Source organism: Mytilus trossulus, chromosome 1, assembly GCF_036588685.1.
Source record: "Mytilus trossulus isolate FHL-02 chromosome 1, PNRI_Mtr1.1.1.hap1, whole genome shotgun sequence".
Taxonomy (NCBI): Eukaryota; Metazoa; Mollusca; class Bivalvia; order Mytilida; family Mytilidae; genus Mytilus; species Mytilus trossulus.
The window spans coordinates 602,116-617,643 of NC_086373.1; the positions used below are offsets into that span (position 1 = coordinate 602,116).

Sequence of the window (15,528 nt, forward strand, 5' to 3'; positions counted from 1 at the left end):
AGTTCTACCTGATGTTTCGTCTTATTAGTGAGCGATATCAACAGTTCTACTTGATGTTTCGTCTTATTAGTGAGCGATATCAACAGTTCTACTTGATGTTTCGTCTTATTAGTGAGCGATATCAACAGTTCTACCTGATGTTTCGTCTTATTAGTGAGCGATATCAACAGTTCTACCTGATGTTTCGTCTTATTAGTAAGCGATATCAACAGTTCTACCTGATGTTTCGTCTTATTAGTGAGCGATATCAACAGTTCTACCTGATGTTTCGTCTTATTAGTGAGCGATATCTACCTGATGTTTCGTCTTATTAGTGAGCGATATCAACAGTTCTACTTGATGTTTCGTCTTATTAGTGAGCGATATCAACAGTTCTACCTGATGTTTCGTCTTATTAGTGAGCGATATCAACAGTTCTACCTGATGTTTCGTCTTATTAGTGAGCGATATCAACAGTTCTACTTGATGTTTCGTCTTATTAGTGAGCGATATCAACAGTTCTACTTGATGTTTCGTCTTATTAGTGAGCGATATCAACAGTTCTACCTGATGTTTCGTCTTATTAGTGAGCGATATCAACAGTTCTACCTGATGTTTCGTCTTATTAGTGAGCGATATCAACAGTTCTACCTGATGTTTCGTCTTATTAGTGAGCGATATCAACAGTTCTACCTGATGTTTCGTCTTATTAGTGAGCGATATCAACAGTTCTACCTGATGTTTCGTCTTATTAGTGAGCGATATCAACAGTTCTACCTGATGTTTCGTCTTATTAGTGAGCGATATCAACAGTTCTACTTGATGTTTCGTCTTATTAGTGAGCGATATCAACAGTTCTACTTGATGTTTCGTCTTATTAGTGAGCGATATCAACAGTTCTACCTGATGTTTCGTCTTATTAGTGAGCGATATCAACAGTTCTACCTGATGTTTCGTCTTATTAGTGAGCGATATCAACAGTTCTACCTGATGTTTCGTCTTATTAGTAAGCGATATCAACAGTTCTACCTGATGTTTCGTCTTATTAGTGAGCGATATCAACAGTTCAACCTGATGTTTCGTCTTATTAGTGAGCGATATCAACAGTTCTACCTGATGTTTCGTCTTATTAGTGAGCGATATCAACAGTTCTACCTGATGTTTCGTCTTATTAGTGAGCGATATCAACAGTTCTACTTGATGCTTCGTCTTGGTTTGGTTATTTTGTTTTACTTTTAGTTTAGGTTGTTGTGTTTTACCGTTAAAATTCATTTTATTACGATGATACGTACACACATGCCATTTAAGACCAATACTAACATTTTATGTAATGTGCATGCTTTAATCATGTAAATGCATGAAGGAAATATGTGGTTAGCACAAAACTGTGCTAACCTCTCAAAGATATAAAAAGATGAGTTCCAATGAGACATTCGTCTTCATCCAAGTAACAATTTGTAAAAGTTTTAAAGGACCCCCAAAATGACCAACAGTCTAACCTATAAAAAAAAACATATCCTAAATGAACATGAAAGCATGATAATGTTTTAGATATGAATGGGCGAAAGATCTGTGTTATTGGAGCTGGGGTTATAGGATTGTCATCTGCTGTTCGACTCCAAGACAAGATACCAGACATCGACATAACCATTATAGCTGATACATTTTCTCCACACACAACTTCTGATGGATCTGCTGGTTTTTGGGAACCACATTTAGTCAACCCGGATCAAAGTGAAGAGATAAGGTTTATTATACATCATTGTACATAGTCAAATAATTAATGAAGACAAGATTTATTTTAAAATATGAAATGGAAAAAATAGTAGACACTCAAACTTTAATAAAAAATACCTCAAATCTACATGCAGTAAAAAAAAAGTTGGTTGAAATGTGTAGAAAAATAAACGCCAAAGTCACACATACTTTTGTAAATGAGAATTTCGTTAATTATTTTTATGAGAAAATATCATTAAAAATGAAAATGTAGCATTTTAATTGAAGGAAATGGGGCCAGGATACATTTGACTATTTACTAGATTTGGTCCAGTCACCGGAAGCAGGAAAACTGGGTGCACAGCTTGTATCTGGGTATGATTTCTCAATTGAACACAATGACCAGGTATTTATGTTGTTATGCAACTAATACACATAGTTTAATAGGAATATTAATCAACCATCAATTATGTGTTTGGTTGTTTGTATCTATAAAGTTTATTTAAATAAATGTTTGGATAAGGGTTTTTATTAAAAATGATTATAAAAAAATTAAATTAAACCATCATTGATATTAAACCAATGTTGTGTGTTTCAATTTTACGGCATACGGTCTAAATACACAAAGCGTGTGGTCTGGGAGCACGTAGTTTAACTCAATTACACTGTATATAAAAAAGAAGATGTGGTATGATTGCCAATGAGACAACTATCCACAAAAGACCAAAATGACACAGACGTTAACAACTATAGGTCACCGCACGGCCTTCAACAATGAGCAAAGCCCATACCGCATAGTCAGCTATAAAAAGCCCCGATAAGACAATATAAAACAATTCAAATGAGAAAACTAACGGCCTTATTTATGTAAAAAAATGAACGAAAAACAAATATGTAACACATAAACCAACGAGAACCACTGAATTATTGGCTCCTGACTTTGGACAGGCACATACATCACGAATAATGTGGTTAAACATGTTAGCGGGATCCCAACCCTCGCCCTAACATGGGACAGTGGTATAACAGTACAGCATAAGAACGAACTATAAAAATTAGTTGAAAAAGGCTTAACTCATCAGATAGACAAAAATACAAGTGAACGTGGTCGGATACTTATACATCCCGACACAAAAAGACACAATGAACAGATCTGAGAGTACCCGCAGTTATCTGACAGCTAGTTCAAAGCTACTAACAACTTATAAAAAATCATGCATCTAAGACTAAACTATCAATTCGTACACATCCAACATCCAATGGATTTAGTGTTAAAACGTCATACACAGCCAGAGAAAAACATGACCTTGTGCAATGCCAAGTTACAGGTATCGACAGATTGTAGATAACATACTAGTAATATTTAGTTAGCTTTTAATCTACTGATAACACAATCAATATTTATACCAATAAAAACAATATTCAATGATCTTATTACAGTGTTGAATAGGTAACCTTTTAGAATAAGTTTATTTAAAGTAGCGACAAGTTTACATGGATCATTTCTAAATTTCCGGACACGGATAACAACATTTCTGTAAAAATGAGGATGTGCCATCCCGTTTGAAATAAGTTTTCTACAGGTACAACCAAACTTCAAAACCAAATCTTTATATCTATGGAAAACATTAGTAAAGGTTTTACTAAGTTTGGACAGTGCAGTGTTTGTTGCTGTATTTTTGTATTTTTGTTTGTTTCTCTGTTATTTTTTTTAGAGGATTAGATATGTTTATGGTTGCTGTTGTCATTTGTGCTGTCCAGTACTTTTGGTAATTTCTTTGTATGTTTTGGTCCTGTAATGTTTTTGAAGAAGAATGTTTTCGATAAAAGGTAGTGAAAAAACACGCCCACACAAAAAGATAAAATCAATCGATGCTGAAGTAGATTTGAATTTAATTTTATCATGCATCTTAATAAACTCTGCATTTGATTTTGTTTAAATTTTTTTTGTTATTTATTAAATTATGATAGTGTTATATTGTTCATCAGTCTTTTATATGCAATTTGCATAGGTAAATATGCTAGATATTTGCTGGAGGTGTGATGAGAATATTAAAGGTGTAAATTTCCCCCTTGATAATATTTATGTACGTTTCGGCAAAGGTTGAAGGTATTCCAATTAGCACCAATCAGTTGCACCTTTTATTAAAGTTTAATAGCAGACTTCTTCTGGTAAAGTTACGAATCACAGTTTATGACCAAACTTGGCAAAGACCCGTATAAATTGCATTTAATTGATAAATCATTAAAATTTATGACGAAATGGAGGATTTATCGTTTCATAAAGTTAATTATTCCTTTTGAGATGGTAACGTTTCTTAGGCACCATCTTACTGTTTATATATAAATATCAAAACTAGTTTGCATGCTGGTATGTGTTGTGACGTTTGAACAGCGATAAAATACCGTTGCCTTTATTTTGATATGATTGAAATTATTTGTTATTTATGTATTTATACTAGGAATATTGTTTTTTGTATACATATTGATTTTATTATCAGTAAATTAAAATCAAACTTAATATTATTGTCATTTGCATATGCACATTCAAGGGTCTACAATCTGTCGATATCTGTATCTTGGCATTTCATAAGGTCATGTTTTTCTTTGACTGTTAATGACAACTCAATACTAAACCCATTGGATGTTGGAATTGTACTAATTGGCAATTTAGTCTAAGATGCATGATTGTTAATCAGATATTATCATCTTTAATTAAACTAGCTGTCAAATCTGTACTTTGTGTCGTTTTGTTGTTGCTATGTACACATACTCGTTCACATCCACTTCGTGTTTTTTTTTTAGATGTATTTCTATTTGTATCAATCTGATGAGTTAAGACTTTTTCAGCTGATTTTTATAGTTTGTTCTTATGTTGTACTGCTTCCCCACTTTCCAAGGTTAGGGTCGAGTTGGTTCCTTTAAACTAGTTTAACCCTGTTACATTCTTTATGTGTCTGTCCCAAATCAGGAACCTGTAATGCAGTATTCACTAATTTTCGTGTGTTGCTGTGGTACATAATAGTATTTAATTTCGTTCATTATACTGCCCAATCTACGATAGTAGAGGGGCATTATGTTTCTGTTCGTGCGTCCGTTCCTTCGTCTGTCTGTGTGTCCCGCTTCAGGTATTTTTTTTGGGTCAGAGTAGTTTTTGATGAAGTTCAATCAACTTGAAACTTAGTACACATGTTTCCTATGAAACGATCTTTCTAATTATAATGCCGAATAAGAGTTTTTACCCCATTGCATGGTCCACTGAACATAGAAACATATAGTGCGAATATGGCATCCATGTACTGTGGACACATTCTTTGTTTATTTACATAAATTATACCATAAGTTTTCTCGTTTGAATTGTTTAACCTATTTCAATTCGGGGCCTTGTATAGCTGACTATGCGGTATGGGCTTTGTTGAAGCCCGTATCGTGACCTAAATTTGTTCAATTTCTGTATCATTTGGTCTATTGTGGAGAATCGTCTCTTTGGCAAAAATACCACACCTTATCTTTTTTATATTTGAATGTGCATTTTATTTCATATTCATTTGTTTATATATGTGTTCTTGGCGAAGCGTTATACAAGTTAGGGGTTTGATAAATCCTAAATACAAAGTAACGTAGCTTAAGTAATACAGGTTATCAGTTCTTTAAAGCATTTGGAACCAAAACAGAAACCTTTGTCATCACATATGGCTGTTACAACTCGATTACAATGTATAGCACACATTTGAAATTACCACTTAGTTTTAAAAAAATGGATTTCATCGGAATGTAATTCTTTGTAATAATTTTATATCAATTATCCATATTCAAGACGATATCGTTAAATGCCAATAAAAAAATATGTTCGTTTGACAATAAAGAAGTTTATAATTAAAGCTGACAATTTCAAAACTTTCGTTTGATTTCATACAAACTGAACATATATGACAGGTTCAATCATTCGTCTTAAGGCCAGAGATCAGTATGTGTACGAAGTGAACTCCTACTATATCAGTTCACAAATGCATCTTGAATTTGTGACTGCTCTGACATTAATACAGTGAACACACTTGAAACTGTATGGATAATTTGACTCTGATACAGAATGTTATTACCTAATCAACGTCTACATTCTTATTACGTATACCAAAATGTAATGCTATGGTCAAAGGTATTTGCAATTGGCCCTTACTGATGGTGTTCATATTTTTAAATAAGCTCCTCACCTAAAATTCCAGACACATATATCTTTTAAAATAAAACTAAAAAAAATACTCATACTGAAAATATTCTACTGTTGTACCCCTATTTTTGACATTTTTACCTTCCGTTTTGAATTTTCCTCTGATTTTTTTTTTCATGATTATTAAAACGTATTTGACTTTTGTATACTATGTTTGTAACAGGACCCATTCTGGAAGGATCAAGTTATAGCCTACAGACGATTAGAACAGAAAGAAAGAAAACTTCATCCTAAAAATAAGTATGCAATAGATGTTTACTCAACAATAAATGGTAGCATAAAAGTTTGATAATAAAAGAGAGTCCTTTGATTAAGATGTATAATAATTATACTACGCAGTCACAAAAGTCTGTTCTAAGTGCCAACAAACGACATTACTAAGAAAAATAAATACTAGAAAAGTCAAAATGTATAGAACGTATAAGTAACATCACAACAGAAAAATTCGTTGAAAACTAATCATATCGATACAAAGCACAAACACAACTAAATTCAAACGATAAAGACAAACCAACAGCTCTAAGAGTACTCTCAGGTACTTAAAGCTATTCCGAAGCTAATACAAACTAAAAAAACATCATTTATCTAATATAACAAGGAAGATGTGGTATGATTGCCAATGAGATATCTGTCCACAAGAGATCAAAATGACGCAGACATTGATAACTATAGATCACCGTACGGCCTTCAGCAATGAGCAAAGCCCATACCTCATAGTCAGCCATAAAAGGCCCCGATATGACAATCTAAAACAATTTAAACGAGAAAACCAACGGCCTTATATAAATAAAGAAATAAACGAAAAACAAATAAGTTACACGTTAACAAACGACAACCACTGAATTACAGGCTCCTGACTTGGGATAGGCACAAACATAAATAATGTGGCGGGGTTAAGCATGTTAGCGGGTTCCCCTACTCCCTTAACCTGGGACAGTGGTTTAACAGTACAACATAAGAACGAACTATAAAAATCAGTTTAAAAAGGCTTAACTCATCAGATGGACAAAAATACATTCAGACGTGATAAGACTAAAATGATAAGATAATAAGACTAAAACACACAAAAACGCCGGACTCTGAAGAAAATTCAAAGCAGAAAGTACCTAATCAATTTGCAAAACTAAAAACTTAAACACATCAAAAAATAGATAGCAACTGTCATATTCCTGACTTCGTACAGACATTTTCCTGGTTAGGAAATAGTGGATTAACCTTGGTCTTAAAGCTAGCTAAACCTCTCACCTGTATAACTGTCGTATCAAATTCCATTATTTTGACAACGAAGTGTGAACAAAACAAACAGATATTATAGGTACAAATATCAAATATATGGACACAGCAGTCACCGTTGTGTTATTATCTAAATCAGTGTAAAAGAACCCCAACACATTGTGTATTTTAATTTATAGAGAAGGGATATTTTACCCTTCAATAGTATTAGACTTCATAAGTAGGGGCACATCAGTCACCGTTGTGTTATTATCCCAATCACTATATAACCAAACAAATATGTATTTTATTTCATAGAGGAGGAATATTTTACACTTCATTAGTAATAGACGTCAAGTCATATCTCCCCTGGTTAATGCAGAAGTAAGTTCTTAACATATAAAGTTGTAATAAATAGTTGTATGGTAGTAAACAATGCTAAGTATAGAAAAGAAGATGTGGTATGATTGCAAATGAGACAACTCTCCACAAGAGACCAAAATGACACAGAAATTAACATCTATAGGTCACCGTACGGCCTTCAACAATGAGCAAAGCCCATACCGTATAGTCACCTATAAAAGGCCCCGAACTGTTTTTCTTTCCTAATAAGGCATATAAAGATAGTTTAACTCATTTACGTAATATTTCCATATCCATGACTGTTGTCTTAACTAAGGAAAAGCAGAATATGTTGGCAAACGTTCTTGTCATAGGAAAGTGTCACAAGGACAAGGCAAACAATTTAATACTAGTATCTTGCATAAAGAATACAATTTAAGATATTGTTCGATTCCAACTATTGGTTCGTATATACCTGATAATTTTAGCATATAGATTACTAGGGGCGGACCGAGAACTTTTTATAAGGGAGGAAAGGAGGGGTTTGCCCTCCAGTCATGGTTCAGTGATTTCCTATATACTAGTAAGCCAGCAGTTTTTTTCCAAAAAAAGGGCGCCCCTACAAATGCCCCCGGATCTGCCTATGAAAATAACATTGTCATAATATTATGGCAAGTAAAAATCCCCCAACAAATACGTACTGGAGAAATGTTGTTTTGTTGAATTATGTAGATGTTGCATTTTTCCATTTTGTAATAAAAGATCAGATACTAATGATTATTATCAGATTTGACTTCTGATTTGAAATTGTCATTAACACGAGATTTTGTTTTATATGAAGCAGAATTCTACATCTTTCCGATAATTCTTCTTTCGTTTTTTTTAGATGTACTTTTATAGGCATTTAAGTATATTTTTTTTCGATAGGTATAAGTCGAGAGGAGGAAAAGTTCAATTTGGCACAATTTCTTCTGTGAATGAGGTAATATGTATTATTTTACATGACAAGAACTAATGCACAGACTGTCCATGTATATTTCTGACTATTTTTGCATTTTGTTTTGTTGCTAAAATGTCAGTATATTTAGAATCATACTGAATATTGTTTTCCTGGAAAATAATAATAAAGGCAACAGTAGTATACCGCTGTTCCAAACTCATAAATCCATGGACAAAAAACTAAATCGGGGTAACAAACTAAAACCGAGGGAAACGCATTAAATATAAGAGGAGAACAACGACACAATACTAAAAAGTAACACACAGAGAAACGGTCCAAGCATCAGACAAATCTCACGAGAATAACAAATATAACATGAAAACCAAATACATGAATTTGGGATAGACAGGTACCGTGAAAACGTCTTATCGCAATGTGAATTTACACTCAAAAATAAGAGAAAACAGACGACGCAACGTTAAAATAAATGTGTAATTAAGAATGCGACTCTATTTATGAGGCTATACGGTAATCACATTATTAAACAAATATTTAAAACAATTTTAATGAAAAGAGTATGCGATAAGAATCATAATCAAAACAGTGTGGTCCTGGCCATTGATTGACGACCTCAATTATCCAATTGACTGGGACAGATTAGATGAACGTTAATCGGTAACAATTACTGCTCACTATGTACTTGTTAAAGACTCAGAATCTGTGGGGTCACCAAAGGTTCTCAACACCTAAATAAAGCAATTCGAAAAACGAATCCGGAATAATACGATGTGTTGATTTATATCAATAATATAAATCAAAACATAAAGGTTATTCCTGAATAATTTTTCGAATTATTTTATTATTAAAGGCGTTAAGAACCTTTGGTGACCCCTCTGTTTAAATTCTATAATTCTATAATAAGTAAGAAGTGAGCAATGGTCGTTACAGACAAACGTTCACCTAATCTGTCCCAGTCAATGGGATAATTTAGGTCGTCAATCAATGGCCAGGACCACACTGTTTTGAATATGATTCTATATTGTTATATAATGTTATAATAATTATTTTGAGCAGATGAATATTTTACTAGATAATAAATTTGATATTAAGACATTAAAACTAATTCCAGGTAATTTGACTATACAACTGATTTCGTTTATAACATCCATGGGATTCGAGCGTCACTGATGAGTCTTTTGTAGACGAAACGCGCGTCTGGCGTATATACTAAATTTAGTCCTGGTATCTATGATGAGTTTATTTACTGAGGTAAAGATGGGATTTTATTGACTTTTGAAGTTTCACTGAGTTAACTTAATAAAAATATATTTATAATTATTTAGATTTCAGATAAATTCGATTTGATTATAAATTGTGTTGGAGTGAGAGCTGTTCAGCTTTTGGATGACCAGGAAGTGAAACCAATTCGTGGACAGATTATTAGGGTATATTAAAACGTTACAACAACAAAAATAACTCTTTGTGTATGAACGGAAATTTTCAAGTATCTTAAAGTTGAGAAAGGAAATGGGGAATGTGTCAAAGAGACAACGACCCGACCATATAACAGACAACAGCAGAAGTTCATCAATCAGTCTTCAATGCAGCGAGAAATTCCCGCACCCGAAGGCGTCTTTCAGCTGGCCACTAATCATGATGAGGTTGCTGGTTTTTTTTTATCTCTTTTATATTCTTGTTATTGATATTTAGTTCTTCTAGGCTAAATAATGATTGAAATTCATAAAAAAACAACGTACAATAATGTATTTTTCTGCTTTTTGAAATAACTAAAATTAAAAAAAACAACTATAAGAAGAACGACAATAAAAACAGTATCAATTGGATGCCAACTCGAAAATCTTTACATATAAGAGTACTTTTAATGAACAAATACATGGCTACATATATGATACCAAAATCCTTAATATTTTTCTACAGGTATCTGCTCCATGGATAAAACATTTCTACGTTGATTTTGATAAGACTGAAGGTACTGAACGATATATACTGCCAGGGTAAGCAATTACATTTATGAGATTAACTTGTACTGCAAATATAAATAAGCAAAATTATTCTTGAAATGAATGGTTTTAAAAGCTAAAACTCAATATCATTTTAGCAGTTGTATGCCTGAAATAAGATTATGGCCTGTTATTTCAATAATCCACGTTCTGATTCATTGAAATGGTTCATCTGCTCAAGTTTTCAAAGAAACACAATTCTTCGTTTCAACTGGTTAAAGTGTGCACACAATATCATACTAGTGCTACATCTTATTAAAATATTTATATCCAAAAACGTTTACTGAATATGTCATGAGATATTATTTCATGCACTTAAATGTACCCCTAAAACAAGCTCACCAAATTTCAGGAGATTAGGTAAAAACAAATATATTCTCAAGCCTTTTCCAACTGGTTGAAATAGTTTAATAGTGATTGTTATATTCGTAAGTTACTACGGACAATAATCAAATGAATGTGATGGGTGATACAAGGCTTTAAGATTACCATTTCTAGTCATTTTCAATTCAAATTGAAACAGGAATGAAAGATACAAGAGGGACAGTCAAACTCATAGAACGAAGATAAACCGACAACGCCATGACTATAAACGAAAAAGACAAACGACATATAATACTATACAAGACACATCATAGAAAACTGAATAAAGGCAATGGTAGTATACCGCTGTTCGAAACTCATAAATCGATAGAAAAAAAATCACTAAATTTGTGTTTTTAATATGTGACAAACATACATGTTTCTTAAGTACATTTTTTGTTTTCCATTTCTCATGTGAGTGTTTGTCACAGTAATATCACTGTATTTTGGATAGTTTGGTGACGAGTTTCTTCTTATTAAACAATTGGAAAAAAGTAAAACCACAAAAATACTGAACTCCGAGGAAATTCAAAACGGAAAGTCCGTAATCAAATGGCAAAACAAATGATAAAACACATCAAACAAATGGACAACAACTGTCATTCAGAATAATAGTTGCTGTAATTATTATCAATAATCGTATCATTTGCTCTTTTGACCAAATATATCCTAATTACAGACGTGATTATGTTATCCTCGGTGGTACAGGACAAGAAGGAAACTGGAGTACAGATGTTAACCAACAGGATAAGGACAAAATTTGGGAGAGTTGTGTTAATCTTGTTCCAAGTTTAAAGGTTTGTTTTAAATTATTTACTAAATATATGTTAAAGGGACAAATTATTTAATGTTTGCTTGTTATAATAGGATCTGTATGAAGACTTTGTAGACACAAGAACCTGCTTGAATACAATACAGGACTGTTGATATGCAAAAACAGATTGAAGTTAAAAAATGTCGATTCACACAAGTGTCGTCTACTTGATTCAAGACAATTATTGTGTTGGAAAACTCTTGTTTCGTATCATACCGCCATCTGTTATTTCCTCCTCGATTCTCTATAATATGTTGTTTGATAAGTAGGTTACTTTATAGTAAATCCATGAATTTAAAAACTCACTAACATGTAACTTTTGCTCCAACCACAAAAAATAAAGTACTTTCATAATATATAATTTCCATTTGTCGTGCTTGCTTAAGATAGCTGTATAGCTCTATAGCAAGAATCAGCCCATCAATCGCCTTGTATAAAAAAACTAGTTTTTGGCTCATGCGTCGTTCCTCGAGTCCTTAAAGTTCATTTTGAAAGCATGTTCTCCATTTCCATTGTCAATTTCATTGAATTGCATTCATTTTCTCGGGATTATTGTCGCCAGTGATGCATTGTGATGCTCGATTTTGTATTCCTTAAGTTCGTTGAAAGGACAAATACATCATAGAAAACTACAAACTGAGCAACACAAACTCCACCAAAAAAAGTGTGTAACGACGGGGTAGAGGTGGTCTCAGTGTAAGCAGACCCTTCTCTACATGTTAGACCCGTCTTGAAAGATCGTTCAAAGCCATTTACAACTAATAAACAATAAACTTTTCTCCTAGTTTGTTTTACTTCGTCTTACTCATTACGGTGGATAAAATAAATGACCCCATTGCCATTCTCAATTTTATTATCACCAGCCCAGTAGTCAACACTTCGGTGTTGACATGAATATCAATAATGTGGACATATTTTTTTAATTTCCCGTTAACAAAAGTTAATTTTTTTCAAAAAACTACGGATTTTCTTATTCCAGGCATAGATTTCCTTAGCCGTATTTGGCACAACTTTTTGGAATTTTGGATCCTCAATGCTCTTCAACTTTGTACTTGTTTGGCTTTATAAATATTTTGATATGAGCGTTTTTGATGAGTCTTTTAAAGACGAAACGCGCGTCTGGCGTACTAAATTATAATCCTGGTACCTTTGATAACTATTATTAAGTTGATATGATATGATATGATATAACAGCTACTGTCATTCTTACATTAGTCTGGCTGCCTATCTGTTGACATTGAACAACGAATATCTGGAATGGAACTTTTTATTGTTCAGATAATTTCTCATCCCTTTCGCATATTCCTAGACCAATACTCAAAATATTTACACTTCCTGTACGATCAAAGAAATTCTTTCATTCGTGATAATCATATATATATTTTCTTATATTGTATAGAATGCACAGAACATTAGTGATTGGGTAGGACTTCGACCTGGAAGAACTAAAGTACGATTAGAACTCGAAGAAAAAAGACATAGTTCCGGATGCAGGGTATTTTTTTCATATGCTGCAGACATTATTATTGTTTTATGTGTAATTTTTCAAGATTATTCTAATTATTTCATACATAAAGGTCTTTTTATCTTTTAAAATCTTTTTTAATTGCATAAAATCATAACACATTAATATAGAAATAAATGCCAAACAAATGTTGTGTTGATGTGTATTATATATTATTATTTTGAAACATGTGTTTTTCAGGTAATACACAACTATGGTCATAGTGGAGCTGGTGTTACCTTACACTGGGGATGTGCTGGTAATGTAGCCGAGCTTGCGCACGCAGCACTAACACCATTATCGTCCAGACTTTGAGAAGGACACTTTACCTTTTAAAGGCGTTAAATCATATCCTAGTCAAATTAAATGGTTAAACCATTAGAGACAAACATTTAATTCATGATTTAAATTAATTGTACCTCAAACGTTTTCCAGACGGTATTGTTTGTTAATTTTTTCTTTTCTTTTACTGAATAAAAGAAGAAATTATTGTCAACTCTTTTTAGAAGAATTGTGATAATGGTATGAGATTGAATTGACATAAATAATATAAGACAACAGTAGTTAAAGACACCATCACATAAACAAACAAAAACCACATTAATCAATATTTTTTCATGTTTCAAAAAGTATGAGCACTTATTGTGTAGACAATTTATTTTTATTACGGTTACATTGATCAAAGCACGGAGCGTCTTGGCGTCAGGGTCTCCTTACTTTTGTCCCATATCCGGTTTTTATTTTTGTTTTTGTGAAAGTTGTCTATCAGGAAATCTAGATCGTATACAGACAACTGTCTTTTTTTATTTTTGAAAACATGTATTACATGTATTTAAAGATTTTTTGTAAATTGTATAAGGCAAAAATACGGATTTTTAAAAACGTTTTCCTCTATCTGTCAAAACCTCGGATTCAATGCATATCTATTTAAAAATTGAGACTTCAGTTTATGTGGTGTATGTCTGTGATGTGTTTCCACAGTTTTGTTTAAAAGAGGGACGAAAGATACCAAAGGGATGGTCAAACTCATAAATCTAAAACAAACTGACAACGCCATGGCTAAAAACGAAAAAGACAAACAGAAAAACAATAGTACACGTGACACAATATTGAAAACTAAAGAATAAACAACACGAACCCCACCAAAAACTAGGGGTGATCTCAGGTGCTCCGGAAGGGTAAGCGGATCCTGCTCCACATGTGGCACCGCTTTGGTCGATATAAGGGACCTATAAAACAACTACCATAAGTGGGAGGTTCCACAAGTGGAGCTGGATCTGCTGACCCTTCCAATTTTTGGTTGGGTTCGTGTTGTTTAGTCTTTTATTTTCTATGTTGTACAATTACTTGTCTGTTTGTTTTTTTTCTTTTTAGCCATTGCGTCATTTTTTTTCTATCTACAAGTTTGACTTTATCTCTGGTATCTTCCGCCCCTCTTGTGGCTAGCTTTAAAACCAGGTTGAAACCCACCATTTTGTCCGGACATTGCCTTTACAAAGTCAGGAATATGGCAGTTGCTTTTCACTTGTTCGATTGATTGATTTTTTTCATTTTTGTTTAAATTTGCTGTGAAGCTCTGCACTTATGTTATATTTTTTTTTACTTTGTATCCCTTATAAATTGAACAATGGTAAAAAAAAATAAGCAGGGATTAACGCAATGTTTTGTTAAGGTGCAGCTTTGTACACGTTGGATTAATCAACATCCATGAATTTATATATTTCTAAATCAACTGCTGATTTGAATGTGATTAAAACTAAGATCCTGATATACCGATGTGCCTACAGGTTGATTTAACAGAGGTTTTCTGAAAACAATATTACAAGTGTCCCAATATAGATAACTTCTAGTTTGCTATCTACGTTTAATTATACCCCACGCAACGAGTTGCGGAGGTTTTAATGTTTTTGACCCGTCCGTCAGTCAGTCCGTCCGTCAGTCCTGTTTCTTGTCATCTCAACTCCTCTCAAATAACACAACAGAATTTCACGAAACCTTTTAAGATAATAAGGACATACTATGTAGTTGTGCATATCGACAATTTGTTTTTCTAGGAGTTACGCCCCTTTGAACTTATTTACTTTAATGTACTACTGCAACAGTTTGTCATCGCAACTCCTCTCAAACCACACAACAGAATTTCACGAAACCTTTTCAGATAATAAGGACATACTATGTAGTTGTGCATATCGACGGGAAATTGCGATTCAATTTTTTCTAGGAGTTACGCCCCTTTTAACATATTTACTTTAATGTACTACTGCAACAGTTTGTCATCGCATTTCCTCTCAAACCACGCCAACAGAATTCCACGAAACCTTTTCAGATAATAAGGACATACTATGTGGTTGTGCATATCGACGGGAAATTGCGATTCAATTTTTATACGACCGCAAATTTTGAAAAAAT

The 15,528-nt window shown here is 33.0% G+C and overlaps 1 protein-coding gene across 1 annotated transcript; it reads left to right on the forward strand.

Moving 5' to 3' along the window:
- Window positions 1-1,530: 1,530 nt before the first annotated feature.
- Window positions 1,531-13,615, forward strand: LOC134711935 (D-amino-acid oxidase-like). The gene is made up of 10 exons (XM_063572956.1): window positions 1,531-1,726; window positions 1,984-2,101; window positions 6,087-6,163; window positions 7,454-7,519; window positions 8,405-8,459; window positions 9,761-9,862; window positions 10,356-10,432; window positions 11,481-11,598; window positions 13,015-13,110; window positions 13,321-13,615. The coding sequence occupies exons 1-10, from the start codon at window positions 1,533-1,535 to the stop codon at window positions 13,432-13,434; spliced, it is 1,017 nt and encodes a 338-aa protein (XP_063429026.1). The 5' UTR covers window positions 1,531-1,532; the 3' UTR covers window positions 13,435-13,615.
- Window positions 13,616-15,528: the final 1,913 nt, after the last annotated feature.